Raw genomic sequence first — 22,875 nt, 5'->3', positions numbered from 1 at the left:
TGCCCATGAGGAGAAGGTGTGAAAGCAGAGGTGCAGGAAATAGAAGAGATACTGTCAAGGGCTGTGTCCACAATAGCAGAAGAGAACCCATGATTCATGAAGAAGGCAATTTCAGATGTACTTGTGCAGAATGTCTCATTACCAGAACAAATGCAATGGAATGGAGTCCTTACAGGAGGCAGGGTAGGAGGAAGTACAATCAAAATAGCTGTGGGAGTCTATGGGCTTGCAGTGTATGTTTGTGGCTAGCCTATCCCAAGGTGGTGATGGAGAGAAGAAACAAATACTCAGCAGGTGAGGCAGCATCTGCAAAAAAGTAACAGTTAACATTTCAGATGAAAGATCCTTCACCAGGGAAGAGCCAGATATACCCATGTGAAGGAAAGGGTGGAGATTGCATCAAAACTGATGAAATTTTTGACTTCTGTCTAAATTCAGGAAGCAGCACCAATGCAGTCATCAATGTACCCAAAAAAAGTTCAGGGAGTGGGCTGAAATGGGACTGAAACAAAGACTGTTCCACATTTCACAAAAAGACAGGCTTAGCTTGGGACTATGCAAGTTGAGAAGGATGCTTGAGCAGTCTGACTTGTCTGCTTTCTTGAAGATGGCATAATTCCCAGCACGCTGTCCTTTTCCCAGATGAGTGCTATTTGCACTCTCCATCTGTTCTTTAAGAATTTTTTTTCTTGGACCTTCAAATGCCCATTGATCTTTTCTCTCCCCTACCCCATTGAGATTTGCTGCTGGTTCCAGGCCAAGTACATTCTGCATTTATAATTGATTTTATTTTAGATCTCCCATCAGTCTTGGTGTCTTCTGGTGGAATAGCTAAAAGAATCTACACAGGTGCTAATTCTGCAGATGCAAGAAACCACAGATGCTGGAATTTGGAGCAACACACAAAGCACTGGAGGGACTCAACAGGTCAGGCTGCACCTATGGAGGGGAATGAACAGTCAACGTTTCGGGTCGAGACTTCATCTGGACTAACTCTGGAGAACTTCAGGTCAGCTCAGGCAGTGTGGACCCACGGTGGCTCCTATCGGTTGGAAGTTGCCAAGTTGTCCATGAGGTGCTCATTCAGTAGAACTTTCTTTGTGGGTCATTGAGGCCACCTACATTGATTTTCCTGCCGCAATTCTTCGTTGCTATCACTGCTACCGGTTGGGGACTGGATTGATGGCGATGATTGAACAGATTTAAGCAGTGGCCGTCATGACACGTGATGTGGACATCTTAGCAGCCCCTCCCTCGGACTTCATCTAATGGACGCCAACGCTTGAATCTGGTGACCAGCATTCATCCTGGTTGTAATATTTAAACGGTCCTAATACTTGGCCCTCCTGACGATGGCCTCATAAACCCGGCACCTGATAATAATAACGTTTGAAGCACCGGCTGTCTTTGACCTCACCAACATGGCGGACGACGGGGGACAAATATTCGTTGGTTGGATTTAACAAGGCGAAAAAGTACCAGCTTACTTTCCACAAATAAATATCTAACCCGACGAAAAACACGTTTGGAGAAAGAAGTGGGCGAGCATTTCGCCTCGCAAGCGATTGATTTTTAAGCAATTAAGTACGCCCGCCCATGGTGCTGTGCGCGGGTGGGCGGCCACGTCACTGAGCGTTGTTGGTGGGGCCGCGGCGGCTGGGTAATGGAGGTGGGCGGGCAGCCGGCTGGTGAAGCACCGTGGGCTGCCCGGAGCTGCTGCTGAGACCAAAGTAGGCTTGCCAGGAGGAGTAACAGCAAGATCATGGGTTGTTTTGGTTTGTGCCTGGCCTTCGTGAGGAAAGCCTTGCTGACAGTTCTCCTGGTACTCTTTTATTACTGTTTCTCCATAGGAATCACCTTCTACAACAAGTGGGTGATGAAGGTAAGTCGGTGCAGCCACCCATCGTGGCTTGTGCAGTGTCTGCACTGTGATGTGGTCTCTCTGGAGTTGCAACGGTGCCGGGCAAAACATAACGGATCTCTTGCGTTTTGTATCACAGTTTTTTTTTAAGAGTCTTGCATTTAAATGACGTCCATAACCTCATACTGCGCCTGTGTGTTTCACAATTATCATATTGTATTATCATAGCCAATGAAGCCAAACACTGTTGTTACGTGGGAAACATAGCAGCTACTTTGTAGCGAGGTTCAGCATAGATGAGTGTAAAAAGTTTTCAGCAGAATAAATGTTGGTAAGAAACTCGGGAGACACTTTTAGCCTTAAGATAGTGGGAAAGGACATTTGTGCACCAAATGAGAAAGAGAGGCTTGAAGAGTGATGGGACTTCAGCTTAAAGATAGCACTTGTGATGCTGTACACTTTCTAAATACTGCACTGAAGCATCTGCTTGAATTTTGTGCTCAAATTTCTGAAATAGCATCCGAATTTATAACTTACTGAATCTGCCAAAAAGAAACAGACATGTCTCCTGATGGGTGACTTTGGTTCAGCATCAGATCAATGTGATTAACAAAATGTCTGTTGACATTGCTGTCTATGAATGAATTGGAGGAAGGCAAGGTTTATGGTGGAGGCCCCAGCAAGTAGCTGTGCAGTGAAACAATGTTGATTTAATCAGAATATGGATTGGATGGAACAGCTTATCAGAAACTACAGCAATTTCTTCAAATAAAAGAAGTATAACTTCAGAAAAAATGCATTTGGGGTTTAGAAATATACCAGTTGTGGAAATAAAATCAATCTTAGGCATACAGTGGCATGTAAAAGTTTGGGCACCCCTGGTCAAAATTTTTGTTACTGTGAATAGCTAAGTGAGTAAGAGATGACCTGATTTCCAAAAGGCATAAAGTTAAAGATGACACATTTCTTTAATATTTTAAGCAAGATTACTTTTTTATTTCCATCTTTTACAGTTTCAAAATAACAAAAAAGGAAAAGGGCCCGAAGCAAAAGTTTGGGCACCCTGCATGGTCAGTACTTAGTAATACCCCCTTTGGCAAGTATCACAGCTTGTAAATGCTTTCTGTAGCCAGCTAAGAGTCTTTCAATTCTTGTTTGGGGGATTTTTGCCCATTCTTCCTTGCAAAAGGCTTCTAGTTCTGTGAGATTCTTGGGCCGTCTTGCTCTTCACTGCTCTTTTGAGGTCTATCCACAGATTTTCACTGATGTTTAGGTCGTGGGACTGTGAGGGCCATGGCAAAACCTTCAGCTTGTGCCTCTTGAGGTAGTCCATTGTGGATTTTGAGGTGTGTTAGGATCACTATCCTGTTGTAGAAGCCATCCACTTTTCACCTTCAGCTTTTTTACAGATGGTGTGATGTTTGCTTCCAGAATTTGCTGGTATTGAATTCATTCTTCCCTCTACCAGTGAAATATACCCTGTGCCACTGGCTGCAACACAAGCCCAAAGCATGTTTAATCCACCCCATGCTTAACAGTTGGAGAGGTGTTCTTTTCAAGAAATTCTGTACCCTTTTTTCTCCAAACATACCTTTGCTTATCGTGGCCAAAAAGTTCTATTTTAACTTCATCAGTCCACAGGACTTGTTTCCAAAATGCACTGGGCTTGTTTAGATGTTCCTTTGCAAACTTCTGACACTGAATTTTGTGGTGAGGACACAGGAAAGTTTACAAGCTGTGATACTTGCCAAAGGGGGTGTTACTAAGTACTGACCATGCAGGGTGCCCAAAGTTTTGCTTCGGGCCCTTTTCCTTTTTTCTTATTTTGAAACTGTAAAAGATGGAAATAAAAAAGTAATCTTGCTTAAAATATTAAAGAAATGTGTCATCTTTAACTTTATGCTTTTTGGAAATCAGGTCATACTCGCTTAGCTATTCACAGTAACAGAAATTTTGACCAGGGGTGCCCAAACTTTTGCATGCCACTGTATGCCTAAGACTGCACAGGACTTGGTGACCTGTGCAAAACAAGTGGAGAAGAGAACCTTTGCAAGGTGTTAGTTATATTCTTGTTAAGGATTATGACAAAGACCTGGTCCAAGAATGTTATCGAAATCTCTTTCGGGACAACGTAATACTTCTCATGATAAAAACAAAACCAGAATTGTTGATTGCAAACTAGGTCTTTGATTTTGGGAAGGGCAGTGGTAAACAAAGAACCCTGTTGACCCTGTGAATTTATTTGTTGTTTCCTTTTTAAAGTAGGATTGTTCAAACCATCAGAGCTGAGGAGCACTTTTTGTGGATTGGGAATATTTGGCATTGTGTCTTGATCCTTTGTTCTGCCTAATAGAAATCTAAAAGCTAACTCTTCTGTGACAAGTGTGTGCGTGGCATCATAAAATTTATTATTGTTGCCTTTGAACTGTTGATGATTTGGAAAGTCATCAATGTATATGGCTTTGTTTAATTGTATTTTAGTTTTTCTGCCCCTGTATTACGACAGAATGTTCTGCTGCCATGCAAACACTTTTTATGGCTGTAACTGTTGGACTCCTTGCTGTTATCTGAGACTTTAGTCTTCCTTTTGTCAGTAGTAATACTCCATAGTATTTTGACAGCTGGTCTACCCAAAGTGAGTATAGAATAGCTTCTCCATGGTAGCTGATGAGGCAACGTAGAGCCTGCAGACTCTGCCGGAAGGGGAGGAGGAGATGCTTGACAGGATGGGCATCTAAATAGTTTGGGAAATGATGCACTCCTGCACCACTTACATTGCATATTTGGGCGCTCCTGATAAAGGGCTCAGTTTTCAGCACCACCTTAAGTGCTGCTTGTTTTTAAGGAAGCTCGGTGGATACTCTCGAATCATCTGCTCTGTCCATGTGCTAATCTCCTGTGGTGGAGCTTGGAGTAGAGTGTCTGTTTGGGCATCTGCTGTCAGGCATGGGGATAATGTGGCCTGCTCTTTGGAGTAAACTGAGTGTAATTAAAGCATCTATGTTTGGGATACAAGAGACTGCAGATACTGGAATCTGGAGCAAAAAAACAAGCAGCTGGAGGAATTTAGTGGGCTGTTTAGGATCTGTGGAGAGGGGGAAGCATTTTCTGGTCAAGACCCATTGTTGTTGAGATATTGCTTGACCCACTGCGTTCCTCCAGCAGTTTATTTTCTGCTCTATGCTGGGGATGTTGGCCTTGGGACCACTGATGTTAGTTTGTTCATCCTGCCAGATGATTTGGAGGATTTTGCAGAAACAATGTTAGCTGTACGTTTCTAGTTCTTTCAGGTGCCTCATGTCTCAGAAGCCCGGTAGAACATGAGCTTTGTGCCATGTTTTGCTCGGGTATCTGAAGATTGTGCTGGTGCATGTAAAGGTAACGGTGAATATCATTATTGGCATCTGCCTTTGTTGAGGAGAGGCTTCTGAGAAGTGATCTGTGTTTTCCAGGGTCTCTTCATTGATCTTTATTGTCGAGTCTGGTATTGCAGCAAGGACAGGTTAGCAGAGGATGTTTTTGTGAATGTTAAATATTAGGGCCATTTCTTGTGTATGCTTCAGTGAACCAATGGATGATGAGTTTGATTTCTGCATCCAAACGTGCATATAAGTGAGAATTTTCTGCATGTGGCAATGCTTTATCATTTTAAATGTTTGTTCTGAGGGATTTGCATGTTGAATTGATTAACTTTTTTAAAAACTGTAATTGTTAGATTGTAGTTTATAAAATCCCCTTTATGCTGTGTTGCAATTAAGAGGCAGAATTAGCACCCTGATTATCTCAGTTTTCAGTGCTAGTATAGCACTAAACTACACAAACGAAAAGGTATGGGGTTCAGCTTGTGTTCTGTCAAATGGACTGATCTAAGTGAATGCATTAATGCACCAAATGTGGTTTACTTCCTTCCCAAATCCATAAAGAATTCCCAGATGAGTCGTGGTAATGCTTACAGAGTGATTTGAGAGATCAACATCAATTTTCTAGATCTCAGTCTTTAGATAAGAATAAATCTTGAAGGTTTCTGTATGGACTTGGATGTAAAATTGTTTTTTTTCAGGGTTGCAACTGATGAGCTCAAATGCTATTCACTGATTCAGTGTGTACAGATGTCAGCTCTGATTATCTCTCCCCAATTTGATGGAATAGTCCAATGATTCCTTTTTCTTCTTGGGGGAGGGGCGCGGGGAGGGGTCATGTATTTGGAATAGACATTTAAGAGAGAGTGAACAACATTTTGTTTCCATTTTAATATCAATATGTACGTTTGTTCATTTGGAGCTTTGTCATGCTCCAAAAATGTGTGTCATCAGTTTACCCCACAAGGAAAAACAAATACATTGATGACACAGACTTTCTAATTTCTTTAATCTCTGATCTCAGCAATATATTAAAGTTGATAGTAAACCTGGAAATTCATCCTGGATTCTGACCTTGCCAAGGTTTTGAGGACAGATAACATCTCTGATATTAAATGGAGTCTAACTTTGTGAATAGGTTTATATAGCTTAATACACTACTGCATTGCATTGTTGAACAGCATATCATCCAAAATCCTAGTGATAATATTAGACACTTTCACATCTTAATGGTTGCTTTTTTTTTTCCCTCGTCTTTTAGAGGTTTCATTATCCTATCTTCATGACTTTGGTTCACCTGGTAATGATCTTTGTATTCTCTGGAATAAGCAGAACACTTGCCTCGTGGTATACTGGCAAGCCATACGTTTGTCTATCATGGGAACTATATCTGAAGAGGGTTGCGGCCACAGGTAACTTTTGTTTTATTTTGTGTTCCTGTAACCTTGTCTTCTGATAGTTGTACTGATGTGTCCTTGTGCAGCAGACAAAATGGGGATAGAATCCCAGGCCAAGAGAATGGTTTTCATTTGTTAGACTGCTTGTCGTATTGTCTAGACAGTAGAATATTCCTCTATTGGACCAGACTCCCAACCTGTACAGAATGTTTCAGATTCTCACGCTACACATGTATACAGATGTAGTGTTGGACTCCTTCTATATGTGAATGCACACACTGTGATGCATGGTCTCAACCCAAAACATTGACTTGCACCTTTTGCCTCCATAGCTGCTTCCTGATCCGCTGAGTTCTTCCTGTGTTCTGTTTATTTTGTTCCAAATTCCGGCACCTGCAGTCTCTTGTCTTCAGGGACATGAATATGGTTTAGGTTATGAAGTTTAAAGTGAGAGAATGTGACTTAACATCAAGCAGGTTTTGGTACAAAACCAACTCTGGGACAACGAGTAATGCATCACCTTTTGCAATTACTCAAGCCAACACTGCTAATGGATCCATAAATGGCCTCCTTTTACCTCATTCAAATAGCCCTGTAGGCGGTCTTGAGCCACAGAGCGAAATGGAGCCCCAGAATGTTTCCTAACCCCGTGTGATAGTCCCAACATTCCCACCCCATCCCAAATAATTATTTTATCTCCTATTACAGCAATTCCCTTGAACACCACTGCACCCCTCTGACCTTCACTATGTAATTCTGAAGACTGACTGTACCAAGAATTTTAGAGTCATAGAATCATAGAATTAGGCCCATTGTCTATGCTGACCATTGTACCTATCTATACTAATTCCCATTTGCTTGCATTAATTCCATATCCCTCTATGCTCTGCTCATTCACGTACCTGTCCAGGTACCTCCTAAAAGTTGCTACTGTTCCTGCCTCCACCACCTTCTCTGGCAGCTCATTCCAGATACCAGCTACTTTTGTGTGGAAATGTTACCCCTCGGATCCCCTTTAAAACCACTCTCCCTCTCACCTTTTGTTTTAGACACCTCTGCCATGGGAAACAGACTCTGGCTATCTACCTTATCTGTGCTTCTCGTAATTTTATATACCTAAGCTTGTCACTTTTTAGCCGCCTTCACTTTAGGGAAAACAAGCTCGGCCTATCCAATCAAGGCGTCCAATCCAGCCAACATCCTTGTAAATCTTTTCTACACTCTGTAGCTTAACTACATCCTTCCTGTAGTTTGGTGCAGAGAAACCATAGTTATAGTGTAAAATTGTTAAATCATTTGAATCTAGAAGTTGTAATATGCTTAACTGAAAGATGAGTTGGTGTTCATCTGTCATAAGAGGTAAAGGCCAGAGAGGACAGGTTTGAGTGGGAGAAGAATCAAACTATTGTATGACTGGAGGTTTGGGAGTTACACAGGAGTAAGCAGCACTTAAAGTGTTCACCTGATCTGCATTTGATCTCCATCATATAGGAATTGGCACCATGAGCAACAAATCCATAATATTAAATGGAAAGAGGTACAGTAAATTGTTTTCAACTGCAAGAAATGCTTTGGACCCTGGGTAGTGGGAAGGGGATGAGAGGTTTTCTCTAGTGGATTGTTAAAAGTAGGCAGCAGCTGTGGGAACACTGGAAGCAGTGACTGTGAGGATATAGACCAGACAGGAAGAAGTGGCTAGTCTTGGATAGTCAGAGGCTTTTCCCCAGGGCTGAAATGGTGGCCACAAGAGGACATAGGTTTAAGGTGCTGGGGAGTAGATATAGAGGAGATGTCAGGGGTAAGTTTTTTACTTAGAGAGTGGTGAATGCGTGGAATGGGCTGCTGGAAACGGTGGTGGAGGTGGATATGATAGGGTCTTTCAAGAGACTGTTAGATAGGTACATGGAGCTGAGTAAAATAGAGGGCTATGGGTAAGCCTAGTAACTTCTAGGGTAGGGACATGTTCGGCACAGCTTTGTGGGCTGAAGGGCCTGAATTGTGCTGTGGTTTTTCTATGTTTCTAAGTGGTGAAGTGACAGAGGGCTAGAGTGACTCCTCCAATAATTACACTTGATGTTTAGATAGGACTGACTAGGATATTAAAGAGTGAAAGGAGAATCAGATTAGAATAGATGGGATTTTGAAGGTTATGATAAGTGTTCTGAGTGGCTGAGGCAGCATTTTTCCTGCAGTCCTCTGAGCCCAGACAGACTTCCCTTCAGTGGTTTAACAAGACAGCAAGGGGCTGGGTAAGATGAGGGTGGGGGAGAGTAAGACAACAGAAAGAATGGAAGCCACAAGATCTATAATTCACCCTGCCTTGGCGCAAACTCTGTTCCCCCTTTGATTATTGCTGCAGAATCTGGCAAACCAATCCTGGCAGAAATTTCCTGCTTTATGATCCATAATGGTTCACTTACCATCAGCATAAACTGGAAAAGTACACCACTAAGACCTGCTTTCATCCAGTTAGCTGGAAACGTTATTGCTTGTGGAGTGTGAGTGAGGTGGGGTGAAAACATGTACTTGCAGAATTAAGATTGGTACTTCTCAGAACTTGTGGTTAGGAGCTGAGATGAAACATTATGGTGAAGCCCTGTAGATTGAATGAATTTAAACCAATACTCTCTTGCAAATCTGTGAAAGAGGAAAGGGTGAGAGTAGAAGTGCAAACTATGGGTATGGATGTGGCCTGGGGGCACTTTCAATTTGGGGTAGGGGGAAGAAAATGCTGTTAGAAGCACGAGTATAGAAGCCAGCACTCAGTGCAGAGAAATGGTGACGTTAGAATAGAGTTAATGAAATGAATAGCAATGGGAGGACGTACAATTAGAGTAGTTGTGATAGTGAGCAGAAGTAGATGCTGATTAACAGTGTAGCCTCAGAAATGGAAGTAGAGGCGGCGAGTTGAAGAAGTTTGAAGCAAAGTTGCTGAAAGTTTTCAGTTTGAGGCAAAGTGAATGGCACCAATCCAGTCATCAATTATGGAATATGAGATAAACACAGAATAGTAGCACAAATCTCATGTAAAGGTATTTGCAGATAGGACCTGCAACACCTTTTTATTTGGAGAGGTATGGATATAAGCAGTGTGATTGTGGATGAGGACTGACTGGACTACCATTCAAGGGAGAAGTGGATGCTGCAAGCAATCCTGATAGACAATATAGGTGGACAACCATAGTGAAAGGAGACACTTTCAGCAAGGAAACCATTACAAGTGATGAGACTTTTTGGAAAAAGTTGTAGATATCAGTAATCACAGATTGGATGCAGAGAGCAAACATTGGAGCTGAGATGGGCAGTTTGGGGAAGAGGTAGAAATACAGCTGGGGGGATTGTGTTGGAGGGCATGCAGCATACAGCTGTGTCAGTGATGATCTGGAAGATCATGGCTTGACGTACATTCGTGGTATTGTGGTCCATGAGGAGGAAATGATGGGGGTTTGGCACTCAGCCTCTCAAAGGAAGTCTGTCACTAAACTCCAGTAGTGTTTGTGGGGGAGGGGTGAAAAAAAACAAGATGCTGGAGAAACTCAGCAGGCCAGGCAGCATCCATGGAGAAAAGCAGACGGTCAATGTCTCAGGTTAGGACCCTTCTTCAGGACTGAAGATAGGAAAAGGAGAAGCCCAATATATAGGGTGGGGGGGAACCAGAACAGTGATGTTCTCCCCCCCCCACTCCCATATATATGTATATATATATATTGGGCTTCCCCTTTTCCTATCTTCAGTCTTGAAGAAGGGTCCTGACTAGAAATGTTGACCACTGCCTTTTCTCCATGGATGCTGCCTGACCTGCTGAGTTCCTCCATTGTCTTGTTGTTTTTTCATCTAGATTCCAGCATCTGCAGTCATTTGTTTCTCCAGTAGTGTTTATAATGTCAGGATTGGAACTGGGAGAACAGCTGCAATTTCAGAGCTTTTGCAGGTTGGAAGGAGTGGAGGGAGAAGAGAAATTGAGACAGCCAATGTTCTGCTGGCAGCTCCCAGTGAAAACTGGATAAGAGAGGGTAAGAAAATGGATGAAGGTATCCAGATGGAAAGAGAATTCTGTAGATACAAGGGTTCCTTTAGGAAAGACTCCTGGCAAAAGAATTGAGGATGGAAGTGATAAAAGATTCTGAGTTGAAATTGATTGGGTGCATGAAAGAATGAAGATGAACTCTTGGTCATGATTGTTTGTGGGTCAATAGGAGATGGTGTAAACACAGCAAAGGAGATTGTAGGAGGTGTCAGGATGTTAAAAGGTGAGAAGAACACAGACTGAATCTTGGAGTGCTTGATACATGTAAGGACAAAAAGTAAGTAGCAGATGAGATGAAGGCATGATAACTCTACAAGCTAGTGAATTAGAGCTGTTGACAAGGGAGATCGAGTGTGCATGTACTTACTCAATATAGTAATGCATAGCATTAGCTTTGATTTTGGAGAGCAGTGGTTTGAAACATGCTGATAATCATCTGTATTTATGGAGAGATCCAAAGGCGAGAATTTCATTTGGAATCGGTGGAGAATAAATTGAACGTCGAAGAAGTGGTTCTTGAAATTTAGTTGATACTCAATCAGAAGCAAGAGGTAAAGTAAAACAATGGAACTGAATTTTGGTTGATGCATGTGAACATTTTATTGTTATATTAGAAATGGAACCTTTTGAGAAATACCCCTGGGAACAAGTGGGAGAAGCAAATAGGCAAATCATGGCACCAAAAGGGCGAGAGAGAGGATTACTTTGTGAAGCTGGTAGAAAGTGTATTCACTTTATTAACAGTGGCATGAAAAAATCAACTTGTTATTAAGTTCATCATGCTATTTTTTCCTACCTGTCTTATTTTTAAAAAAATCTTTTCCATTGCAGCCCTAGCAAGTGCATTAGACATCGGACTGTCTAATTGGAGCTTCATGTTTATCACTGTTTCACTGTAAGTCACCAAGCTTTATCTATTTGAATATTGTATTTTCAATCAACTGCTTTAATTGAACAGTTTTTTTTGCAAATTTTGTAACAAATCCCCAGAGGCACTTATTTGTAATCCTTGTACTCCAAGCAGTGCTGACCTAGTTTAATCCTATTAGTTATAGTTTATTTCTCTACACTGGAGGAAGAATATGGCTGGATTTCAATTACCCTTGGTTATCAGTAGTGGGTAGATCACAATTTCCAACTGTACCTTCAGCAGCTCAAGAACTAAGCTCCAAAATTCCCTCCATAAGTCTTCCACCCTTTTCCTCTAAGGTGCTGATTAAGTTCCACTTCTTGATCAACCTTTTGATCACCATTCCTGTAAAGTTTTGCTCCATGTCTTATTAAGCACTTGTGAAATAGCCCCAAAATGCTACATGCATATTGCTGTTAGCATCTGTCATACTGTATTGAGACTTTTCTGAATCAGAACCCACTGAACTTGCAAGGTGCAGGAGAACATCACTGACCATGAGATCAGGTTAATCCACAGATCCAACAAAATTTATGTTAATTTGAGTACAATCTGTGGTACGCTGGCCTTGCTTGGGTTTACATAATCCATCTGTGGTTAAATCTACATTAATAACTTCCGTAGAGTTCCTGGATAAAGGGGGAATCTGTTTCATTCATGGTGACTTGATCTTTCTCCAAGACAGCAAATACTTTCTCCAGTGACTCATGGGTGAAGCTTTATAGCAAAAATAAAGGACTGAATCTTGATCTGCCTGATTTATATGGTTCCAGTAGCTCACTCTGCCCTTGTCTTGATATTTTAAGGACGACAAATTTCACAGTTAAAATATTTTGAGATGCTCCCTCTTGCTTCTGGTTGCTGACTATTGAGTTGCCTTCCTTGCATTATTTCTAATCATTGCTGTTTCTTTTAGGTATACAATGACAAAGTCAACTGCTGTCTTATTTATTTTATTCTTTGCAGTTATATTCAAGCTAGAGAAATTGGTAAGCAATGTTACTTCAGCTACTGGTTTAAACTCATTACTGAAATTACCTGAATAGTCCCAATATCATATCAGGAAGTCTTGAGACTCATGCCACATCTAGCTTTTAAAAGATTGTGGCCAGTAATGACACAGAGCTGGTGTCCTACTGTTTCGTGATTGTTGAAAAGAAGTATTGAACTTAAATTGTATATGGCTTTGCTTCCAACACAACAGTGAATTAGGGAAAAAGGAATTGCGCAGTATTAATGGGAAGAAATACATTATGATCTCTGTAGGTTCAAAGCTTTTTAGTGTTGTTCAATTATTAAAGTATACCAAATATAAAATAATCAGAATATCTCTAGTTTAATTGCTGATGTATGCAAGTTCAACTCTCATTCAGACAGTAGGAGGAACAGGTGAGGTAGGATTGAGTGACCTTTTATGTGGGGAGGAAAGGAAATAAAACATTGTAGTGGTTGCTACCGCGGAATAAAACAAGACTCTACTCGGAGGATTGCCAAACAGAACCGGTTTATTTTCCCGCCTTGCGCGGGCCCTTTAAGGGAGAATGTTCCCGCCCAAAACAACCGGCAATGACGTAAGTCCTACGTCATCAGGACTTTCCCGCGCGCGGGTTCTCCCCGTCGCTCGGAAAGATGAGGCCTGCCGCCATCTTGGGCCTCGTCGCTCCGACGTCGCGCGACCCGACTGCCGAGCCGGTTCGCCCAACTAGACGGTGAGTCGCCACACAACCCCCCCCAGAACCGGCGATATAGTCCCCAAGGTCCGTGGGCTGTGCCAGCTGCCGCTTAGGGGGCCGGCCTCTGCGTCGCGGCGTGGCAACCTCGACAGGCTGTTGCAGATCCAAATGGGCCGGTTTGAGGCGGTCCGCCGTGAAAACCTGTTCCCTGCCTCCAATGTCCAAAATAAAAGTGGATCCGTTATTCCGTATGACTCGGAATGGTCCCTCATATGGTCGTTGCAATGGCGCCCGAGGTGTGCCCCTGCGAACGAAAACAAACTTACAGTCCCGTAGTTCCTTGGGCTGGCAGGATGGGGCTTGACCGTGCCGTGAGGTGGGAATCGGGGCCAAGTCGCCAAGCTTCTCGCGCAGTCTTTGTAGGACTGCTGGGGGTTGTTCCCCTTGGTCCAGAAGGGCAGGTATGAAATCCCCGGGGACAACTAGTAGCGCCACGTATACAAGCTCAGCTGACGAAGTGCGGAGGTTTTCTTTGGGGGCAGTGCGTATGCCGAGCAGGACCCAAGGCAGCTCGTCAACCCAGTTAGGACCCTTCAGGTGGGCCATCAAGGCCGATTTCAGATGGCGGTGAAAACGTTCCACCAACCCGTTTGATTGAGGATGGTAGGCCGTGGTGGTGTGCAGCTGCGTCCCTAGCAGGTTCGCTAATGCAGCCCAGAGACTGGAAGTGAATTGGGTGCCTCTGTCTGAAGTGATGTGGGCCGGAACGCCAAAACGTGAGACCCAAGTTGTGAGCAGCGCCCGGGCGCAGGAATCAGTTGTGATGTCAGTCAGGGGGGTTGCCTCAGGCCACCTCGTGAACCGGTCCACGATGGTAAGGAGGTACCGGGCTCCTCTTGAAACCGGCAGAGGGCCCACGAGGTCGACGTGTATGTGGTCGAACCTCCTACAGGTAGGCTCGAACTGCTGTGGTGGGACCTTGGTGTGTCGCTGGATTTTTGACGTCTGGCAGTGCGGACAAGTCCTGGCCCACTCACTGACCTGTTTGCGCAGGCCATGCCAGACAAACTTGCTGGCAACCAGTCGGACAGTAGATCTGATGGATGGGTGCGCCAACCCATGTACCGAGTCAAAAACGCGTCTCCGCCAGGCTGCAGGGACTATAGGGCGGGGCTGACCAGTCGCAACGTCGCAAAGTAGGGTCCGCTGACTTGGACCAACCAAGAAATCTCGGAGCTGCAGACCCGAGACTGCGGTTCTGTAGCTGGGCGGTTCGTCGTCGGCTCGCTGTGCGTCAGCTAGGGCCGTGTAGTCGACACCCAAGGATAGGTTGTGGATGGTTGGTCTGGAAAGTGCATCAGCAACGACATTATCCTTTCCGGAGACATGTTGGATGTCAGTTGTGAACTCGGAAATGTAGGGTAAATGTCTCTGCTGACGAGCTGACCAGGGATCGGAGACTTTGGAGAAGGCAAAGGACAGAGGCTTATGATCGGTGAAAGCGGTGAAAGGCCTGCCTTCTAGAAAGTACCGGAAATGCCGGACTGCCAGATACAGTGCTAGAAGTTCCCGATCAAAAGCTCTGTACTTCAGTTCGGGCGGTCTAAGGTGTTTGCTGAAAAATGTCAAGGGTTGCCAGCGGCCTTCGAGTAGCTGTTCCAGTACCCCACCCACCGCGGTGTTGGACGCGTCTACCTTGAGGGCAGTCGGGACGTCAGTCCTGGGGTGTACCAGCATCGTGGCGTCTGCCAGGGCGTCTTTGGCCTTAACAAAAGCAGCCACAGCCTCATCAGTCCAGGTGATGTCCTTGCCCTTACCAGCCAGCAGCGAGAACAGAGGGCGCATGATACGGGCTGCTGCAGGGATGAAACGATGGTAAAAGTTGACCATCCCAAGGAATTCCTGTAGGCCTTTGACTGTGTCGGGGCGGGCAAAATGGCGGATAGCGTCCACCTTGGCGGGTAGGGGTGTTGCCCCGTCACTGGTGATTTTGTGGCCGAGGAAATCGATAGAGTCAAGTCCGAATTGGCACTTGGACGGGTTGATCGTGAGGCCGAAATCGCGAATACAGCTGGCGGAGGTGGGAAAGGTGTTCCTGGTGGTTACGGCTGGTGATCAGTATGTCGTCCAAGTAAATGAACACGAAGTCCAGGTCTCGGCCTACCGCGTCCATCAGCCGCTGGAAGGTCTGCGCGGCATTCTTAAGGCCGAACGGCATCCGAAGGAATTCGAACAGGCCGAATGGGATGATAATCGCAGTTTTGGGGACGTCATCTGGATGGACTGGGATTTGGTGGTATCCCCTAACGAGGTCCACTTTGGAAAAGATGCGGGCCCCGTGTAAGTTCGCTGCGAAGTCCTGGATGTGAGGGATGGGATAGCGGTCGGGGGTGGTGGCGTCATTCAGCCTGCGGTAGTCGCCGCAGGGCCTCCACCCTCTGGTGGCTTTGGGGACCATGTGCGGGGGGGAGGCCCAGGGGCTGTCTGACCTGGGAACAATCCCCAGCTCCTCCATGTGATGGAACTCTTCCTTTGCCAGGCGGAGCTTGTCTGGAGGTAATCGTCGTACTCGGGCATGAAGGGGTGGCCCTGTGGTAATGATGTGGTGTCGTACCCTGTGTGTGGGCCTAGAATTTGTAAACGAAGGTGCCAAAATCGATGGGAATTTGGCTAGGAGCTTGGCTAAATCGTCGCCAGAAAGGGAAGTGGAGTCCAGACGCGGGGCTGGTGGGCTGATTTCTCCCAGGGGATAGGTCCGGAGAGTGCTAGAGTGGACTAACCGCTTCCTTCGCAGGTCGACTAACAGGTTGTGGGCCCGAAGGAAATCGGCTCCTAGGAGTGGTCGGGCGACGGTGGCAAGGGTAAAGGTCCAGGTAAAACGGCTGCCGCCAAAGTGTAATTGAAGCGTACGGGTGCCGAAAGACTGTACCGTTGGCGGCATTGAGTAGAGGACCTGGTGGCCTGTCACGAGTATCGCGGCCTGTCGGGGGCAAAATACTGACCTCTGCTCCAGTATCAACAAGGAAACGCCGTCCAGATTTCTTGTCCTGAACGAAGAGGAGGCTCTGTCGGTGGCCAGCCGCCGTAGCCATCAGCGGCGGCTGGCCCTGGTGTTTCCCTGAAACTTGCAGGGTGGGCGACATCGACGGGCCTCTGCACCCCACCTCTGATGGTAGAAGCACAGCTGGTCACCCGTGTCGTCGTCTGCGTTCCTGGGGCGTGGTTGCTCGGTTGCTGGGGCCGGGCGAGGAGGGCGTTGGGCTCGCGGCCTGGTGATTTGACTGACGGACGAACCGCTCTCGCGCTTGGCCCTCCACAGAACATCTGCCTGGGCGGCCACCTCACGGGGGTTGCTGAAGTCGGCGTCAGCTAACAACAAGTGGATGTCATCGGGGAGCTGTTCGAGGAAGGCCTGTTCGAACATCAGGCATGGCTTGTGTCCCTCGGCCAATGCCAGCATCTCATTCATTAGGGCGGACGGGGATCTGTCCCCCAGGCCATCCAGATGAAGCAGGCGGGCGGCGCGCTCACGACAGGAGAGGCCAAAGGTCCGAATCAAAAGGTCTTTGAAAGCCGGGTACTTATCTTCCTCCGGAGGCGACTGGATGAAGTCTCCAACCTGGGCGGCTGTCTCCTGGTCCAGAGAGCTAACCACATGGTAGTACTTCGTGGAGTCGGAGGTGATCTGCCAAAGGTGGAATTGCGCTTTGGCCTGTGTAAACCAGATGCTGGGCCGAAGTGTCTAAAAGGGGGGCAGCTTGAGGGCCACTGCGTTGGCTGCTGCGCTGTCGTTCATTTCGTGGGTCCAAAAGCCGTTTGGACCGTCGGGGTCACCAATGTAGCGGTTGCTACCGCGGAATAAAACAAGACTCTACTCGGAGGATTGCCAAACAGAACTGGTTTATTTTCCCGCCTTGCGCGGGCCCCTCTAAGGGAGAATGTTCCCGCCCAAAACAACCGGCAATGACGCAAGTCCTACGTCATCAGGACTTTCCTGCGCTCGGGTTCTCCCCGTCGCTCGGAAAGACGAGGCCCGCTGCCATCTTGGGCCTCATTGCTCCGACGCCGCGCGACCCGACTGCCGAGCCGGTTCGCCCGACTAGACAGTGAGTCGCCACAACGTGAATTTGATTGTAGATTTTAGCAGTGTGGTCTGTGTGCATGGAGGTATTCACTTGTATTTCAGTTGGCAAACAGAAGTGCTATACAGATATTGTGGAAGTGAAGTGCTCGGTATCGCCATTTCTTCCAGAAGAAATGTAGTAAGATCTTGTGGGAGCATGCACCTTGCTGGCTTTTTCATGAGTGGGACTCAATGCTCGTTTGCCGTGGTGGGAATCATAGCCTGCCTGAACCTTTACTGTGTGCTTGACCAGACCCAACACATTTTAGCAGGTGTCACCAGTGAACAGTCAGTAATTGGAACTCAAACTTCCCCTCCTCCTTGGGTGGGAAGTCATCAGTATATCATATTCCTGCTCCCCTGCCTGCCTTGTGAGAGCTGAAATTACATAGGTCCTCAATTAAGCTCGATATGACAGGATTATTTTATATTCAGCTATTCAGTAATGATCGAACAGTAGTAATAAATTGAGTATTTTGTAGATTAAATGAGCACACACTGATATGACAGGATTGTGAGGCAAGTGGGAACATCTCACCATCCTGACTTGGATGTCTAGTATAATGCCATCCTTAAGCTGATGGGTCAGAATTCTGGAACTCTCTGCATAACAGCAATGTAGGAGTACCTTCACCACGGAATGCAGCAGTTGAAAAAGATGACCCATTACATCTTCTCATGGCCAACATATCGACATTGTGCTCTTTCCAAGAAGTTATTTCTTGAAAAAGTGCATGTGTGGAAATGATGAGATTACTTTTGCAAATGGCTGAATATTATTGAATGGACAAATTCATGAGATTGCTAGATAAGCATATGGAGGAATTTAAAATAGAGGGATATGTGGGAGGAAGGGGTTAGATAGTGTTAGGCGAGGTTTAAAGGTCGGCACAACATTGTGGGCCGAAGGGCCTGGATTGTGCTGTACTGTTCTATGATTCTATGATCATTCAGTAAAATAGCTAGTTGTGAACATGTTGAATTAGGTTGTGCAACATTGATCTGCAGATCCCAAAGCTGGGATAATTTGACTTGTTCTCTCATGACAGAGGAGGAAGCAATTCTGCCCTGTGAGCCTGTGCCAGCTCATCTGTCCCATTCTCTTTTTTCCCCGTAACCTATTCTCGCACATGCCAATAAACTACTCTTGATTTCCCTGCCATTCACCTACACGTTGGGGGCAATTTACAGTGGCTTAGTTAATCTACCAGCCACCGTGTCTTTCAGATGTGGGAGGAACCCAAAGGACCTGGGTGAATGTGTAAAGAGAAAACAGCTGAGGTGGTTGTTTGAACCCGGGTAGCTGGAGTTGTGAGACAGCAACAGTAGATGTTGTGCCTCTCTGCTGCCCATTATGTATATGAAGGTGATTAAAATTATAGAATTGTGTGAGTGTACCATTAAAACAGAACTGTAATACACTATGGCTAGATTAAATGAGACCATACAGAGTATATATTCTGTTAGTGTTGGAACCTTTAAATAGATGAAGAATTATTGGTCAGCACAGCAATTTAATATAAGGGTTGGGTTGTTATTTGTGAAATTTGTTTGTCTGTCTTATTGAGCACTAGCTTTGAATATCCTACCTGAAATTGAAATTGTCTGATGAGTATTAGGCCTACTGTGGAGTGTGAAAAAAATATATACTATTAATTTGCAATTTCAGAAGGTGGAAACTACTACCAAATAACCAAGGAGTTTGCAGGGCTAATGGACCAAACTTCCTTTTGAGGACTTAAAATATTGCTCACCCTTTTAGCATATTTGGTTCAAAGTCACTAGTTTCTACTCTCCCTTAATTTCACTTTCATGACTATTTAATTGAATTATCAAAACTTGAAATGAAAATAAAGAGCCTGGAAAATGGAAATCTTTGAATTTGAATACATTTAAATGCAAACTTGGAAACCTAAATTGTTGTTCCAGTTTCTCACTATATGCGTCAGTCCTTGTGGTTGGCCTCATGTTTGTATGCACGTGGAGATGGTGCATGGTCATGGAGTAATACAGCATAAAATTAGGCCCTTCAGCCCAACTGTTCCATGCCATCCAACATGCCCATCTGAGCTCGTCCCATTTGCTCAAATTTGGCCTGTATCTCTCTGACCCTCACCTATCCATATACTTATCCAAATGTCTTTTAAATGGCATTATTATAACTGCCTCAACTACTTCAGTTGTTGTCTGAAAGTATTGTTTTGGGTGGGAGTATTTCACCAGCAGCTTATTGTCTGTCTGCTTTAATGAGTACAGATATATTTGATCATTTGATCATTTGGAGTAACTTATCGAATAATCTGTTTCCTGCATTGCTGTTTATATTCTCAGAGATCGTGGCTTTTGGTAGTTGTCTTATTAATAGCTGGAGGCCTCTTCATGTTTACATATAAGTCAACTCAGTTTAACCTAAAAGGATTCATTCTTGTATTGATCGCATCCTTCATCGGCGGGATACGATGGACACTGACACAGATGCTTACCCAGAAGGCAGATCTAGGTAATTTTGATAACTTTTTGGTGGCGAATAGTGTGCATGGTGGAATTTTTAAGTTAAGGCATATTACACGTTGCATTTCTGCTGGCCAACCTCTACTATATGCTCAACGTGTGCACAAAATTGCCTGCAGTGTCAAGGAAAGCAGTAAAATGGCACATTAAGACTGAGGGAGGCACTTAAAAATACAGGCACTTAAAATAAATGGAAAAGCAATACAGAGACAGGGCGTTGAACCTGTTCCACCACCAAATTAGATCATGACTGATGTACAGGAACATACAAATTAGGAGCAGGTGTAGGCCACTCAGCTCCTCGAGCCTGCTCTGCCATTTGCTAAGATTATGTCCAATCTTTTTGTAAACTCCACTAAACTTTTCTACTTTTTGTACATAGAAATGCTTCTCAGCATTACTTTAAAATTACCCCTTGTTCTGGATTCCCCAGCAATGAATCTAATTTCCCTATCAAGTCCTTCAATCATGTTAAACATTGCATTAAATCACCCTTTAATTTCTGTACTTGAGGGAGTGCAGTCTTAATGTGATGAAACCCTTGGCCCCAGTATCTGCACTTCCACATCCCCTTTATTTTTCCAGAGGTAATTTTCCAGAACTCAAACTGGCAGTCGAAATGGATTATGGCCAGAGATTTATAAAATAGTTACATATTCTGTTCCTTTTTATATCGGGCCATACAAGATGCCTTGCAGCTTTTAACTCTTTTTGTACCTGGCCTTTATAAAACTCCGGTGCAAATTACAGACGACTGAGGTCTATAAGGTGTTGCAAATTAGTTTCCTTGTCCTCAGGTAAGATCCCATAGAAGAAGGGAAGTAATACTTCAGTGGGCTGAGTATCCAGCATACAAATTTATTAAATATTGTGTGACGTGCATACATTGTTGAGCTAAGACAATGAGTACTTCATCACTAGCTCCCAGCATTAAATTCCATGTCCCAGAGTTGACAGGAATGACGTTAGTAATCTTGTCACATCTGACACTGGTGCAGGTTTCAGGTGAATGAGAACTTAAAAGCTGGATTTTTTTTGATCCTGACAGTTAGATTTTTTTTTGATTCTTATTTGGTATATTGTTGATGACGTGGCAGTTTAATTCCAAAGCCACTTTTTTAAAAAAATAGAAAACCACTATTATTCTATTGGAAAGTGCAGTGTTCTGTGTGACGATTCATAACTTGACACCAAGGTTAAATGTCAACTGGCTGAATATGTGGCCTGTTTCCTGACGTTGGCAACTACTTGACCTAATTAGCAAGGCATGGAGGTAGTTAGTACTGTGCTTGTATCCTTGGTGCAGAAGAATATAGAAATTTCTGTTTTTTTTTGTCTTATCAGATTCCAAATCTCCTGTTAGTAATAAGTTTTGTAACTCTGGTTATTGCCAATGTTTATATAATCTTTTAATTTTCTTGTTGCAGTAGTTTAAAATTGCAGTTGGTGTCTTTATTGTAATTATCCATAGAACATTGTGCAAATTGTAACTAAACTTCTGTTTAGGTTTACAGAATCCTATTGACACCATGTACCATCTCCAGCCTCTGATGTTCATTGGTCTTTTTCCGTTGTTTATGTTCAGTGAAGGTAGGTCGGGGAATTGGGTTTGTTGCCAGTGTTCTGTACATCTTGAACACCACAAACTTCATTACAATCACTGCATATGGTACCCTGTAACTGTCCCATTGGTCTATATTATATGTTGTATAATATCTAAATACTTTTTTTTTGGCCTGAAGTGTCATAAGTTACTATGTTTAGAATACTTGATGTTTACACAAAATGTTAAATATCCTTAAAAAGAAAAATGCTCTCCACACCAAAGTATTTTAGTTGCTTTGATCTTGATCAAATAAAGAATTAGGTGTATAAAACAAAAGCATCTTTTGGTATTCAGTAGTTCTCGAGTCTGTCTAATTTGGATCTTTGGAGGAAAGTGAATAGTGTCGAGCAGTGTCCCCTTCTGAAGCAAGTTTTGAATTATACTAGTGGATTGTAGGGGTATTTAAAAAACAAAGCTTGCACAGTCAGAGGACGTTAAGTTTAGGGGGGGAATTGGGGAGGATTAGCTATTGGATAGGACTATGAGTTGGGGATAAAATTGGGCCCAAAATTCATTGGTGCAGAGGAATGCTGTGCAAAAGCATTGGAGGACTGCACAGGTTATTTCCTGTTCTTTTCTCCGCTATGAATAGGTTCCATTTTCATGTGAAGTGTACATGTAGGTGCAAGCTGTTGCGTGGATCACAATAATCTTCACCCTTGTCTGAAAGGATTCTCATTCATCATTCAGTGCCTTGGCTATTTTTGTAAGTGAGATTTCCCTCATTAGCTCTTAGTGAGAGTATCATTTTGATTTTATAAATTGGTGGGCAGTAGTTTGAATCTGTTGCCAGTCACTAATTTTTTTATTTTCCCTTGACCTCTTAGTCTTATCTTACCTTCATTTTGCCTTTTAATTTGTTTGCTTCTCCTTATCACATGTTTAACAGCTTGCTGGGAGATGGTTCTCATGACTTCTCCTTTTCAGCCAATTTACTTACAGAATTGTAGTTATTTGCTTTTTATGCAAATATGGCAGTACAATTACATCACTGAAGTCTCACTATGTTACGTAAATAGCCATTATATCTGTTTGGATGGTGATGAATGAAAGTGGATAATATTTTAGATCAACAGCTATAAATTTACAGCAATCTGCCCCGTGCTTGCCTTTTTTTTTTCCATTGTGCTCTTTTCAACACTAGTAACTGATCAAATTTGACTTCTCAAATATTGGATTCCTCTCTTCAGGTCTAGGTAATTTGCACTGTAGGATTTGGCTGCTGAGTCTAGATAGCAATATGGTTGCTTCAAGTTTTATGTGCGAACTGGATCTCCTTTAAGCTTTTGCTTCTAAGTCCCTGGATTTTGGAATTGAGATGCATTGGTTGAGATTTTCCCCCGAGTGGGAAGTTGGGTTGCATGCCATTGGGTGCATATTTTATCCCAGCTTATCCCTGCCATGGTCT

The 22,875-nt window shown here is 44.0% G+C and overlaps 1 protein-coding gene across 3 annotated transcripts in view; it reads left to right on the top strand.

Moving 5' to 3' along the window:
• Nucleotides 1–1,197: 1,197 nt before the first annotated feature.
• slc35c2 (solute carrier family 35 member C2) overlaps nt 1,198–22,875 on the top strand; it is a 40,316-nt gene continuing 18,638 nt past the window's right edge. Inside the window, exons 1-6 of one of the 3 annotated variants that reach the window (XM_052031142.1) lie at nt 1,198–1,882; nt 6,482–6,632; nt 11,476–11,539; nt 12,471–12,543; nt 19,682–19,850; nt 21,368–21,451. In XM_052031142.1, the coding sequence (XP_051887102.1) occupies nt 1,763–1,882; nt 6,482–6,632; nt 11,476–11,539; nt 12,471–12,543; nt 19,682–19,850; nt 21,368–21,451 (661 nt within the window). In that variant the 5' untranslated portion in view covers nt 1,198–1,762. The remainder of the gene's footprint in view (nt 1,883–6,481; nt 6,633–11,475; nt 11,540–12,470; nt 12,544–19,681; nt 19,851–21,367; nt 21,452–22,875) is intronic. The other 2 variants (XR_007957566.1, XM_052031141.1) reach the window with 2 other exon arrangements.

The sequence above is a fragment of the Pristis pectinata genome, chromosome 16 (assembly GCF_009764475.1).
Source record: "Pristis pectinata isolate sPriPec2 chromosome 16, sPriPec2.1.pri, whole genome shotgun sequence".
Lineage (NCBI taxonomy): Eukaryota > Metazoa > Chordata > Chondrichthyes > Rhinopristiformes > Pristidae > Pristis > Pristis pectinata.
The sequence above is the reverse complement of the archived record's forward strand: the minus strand, read 5'-3'. Positions and strand labels throughout refer to the sequence as shown.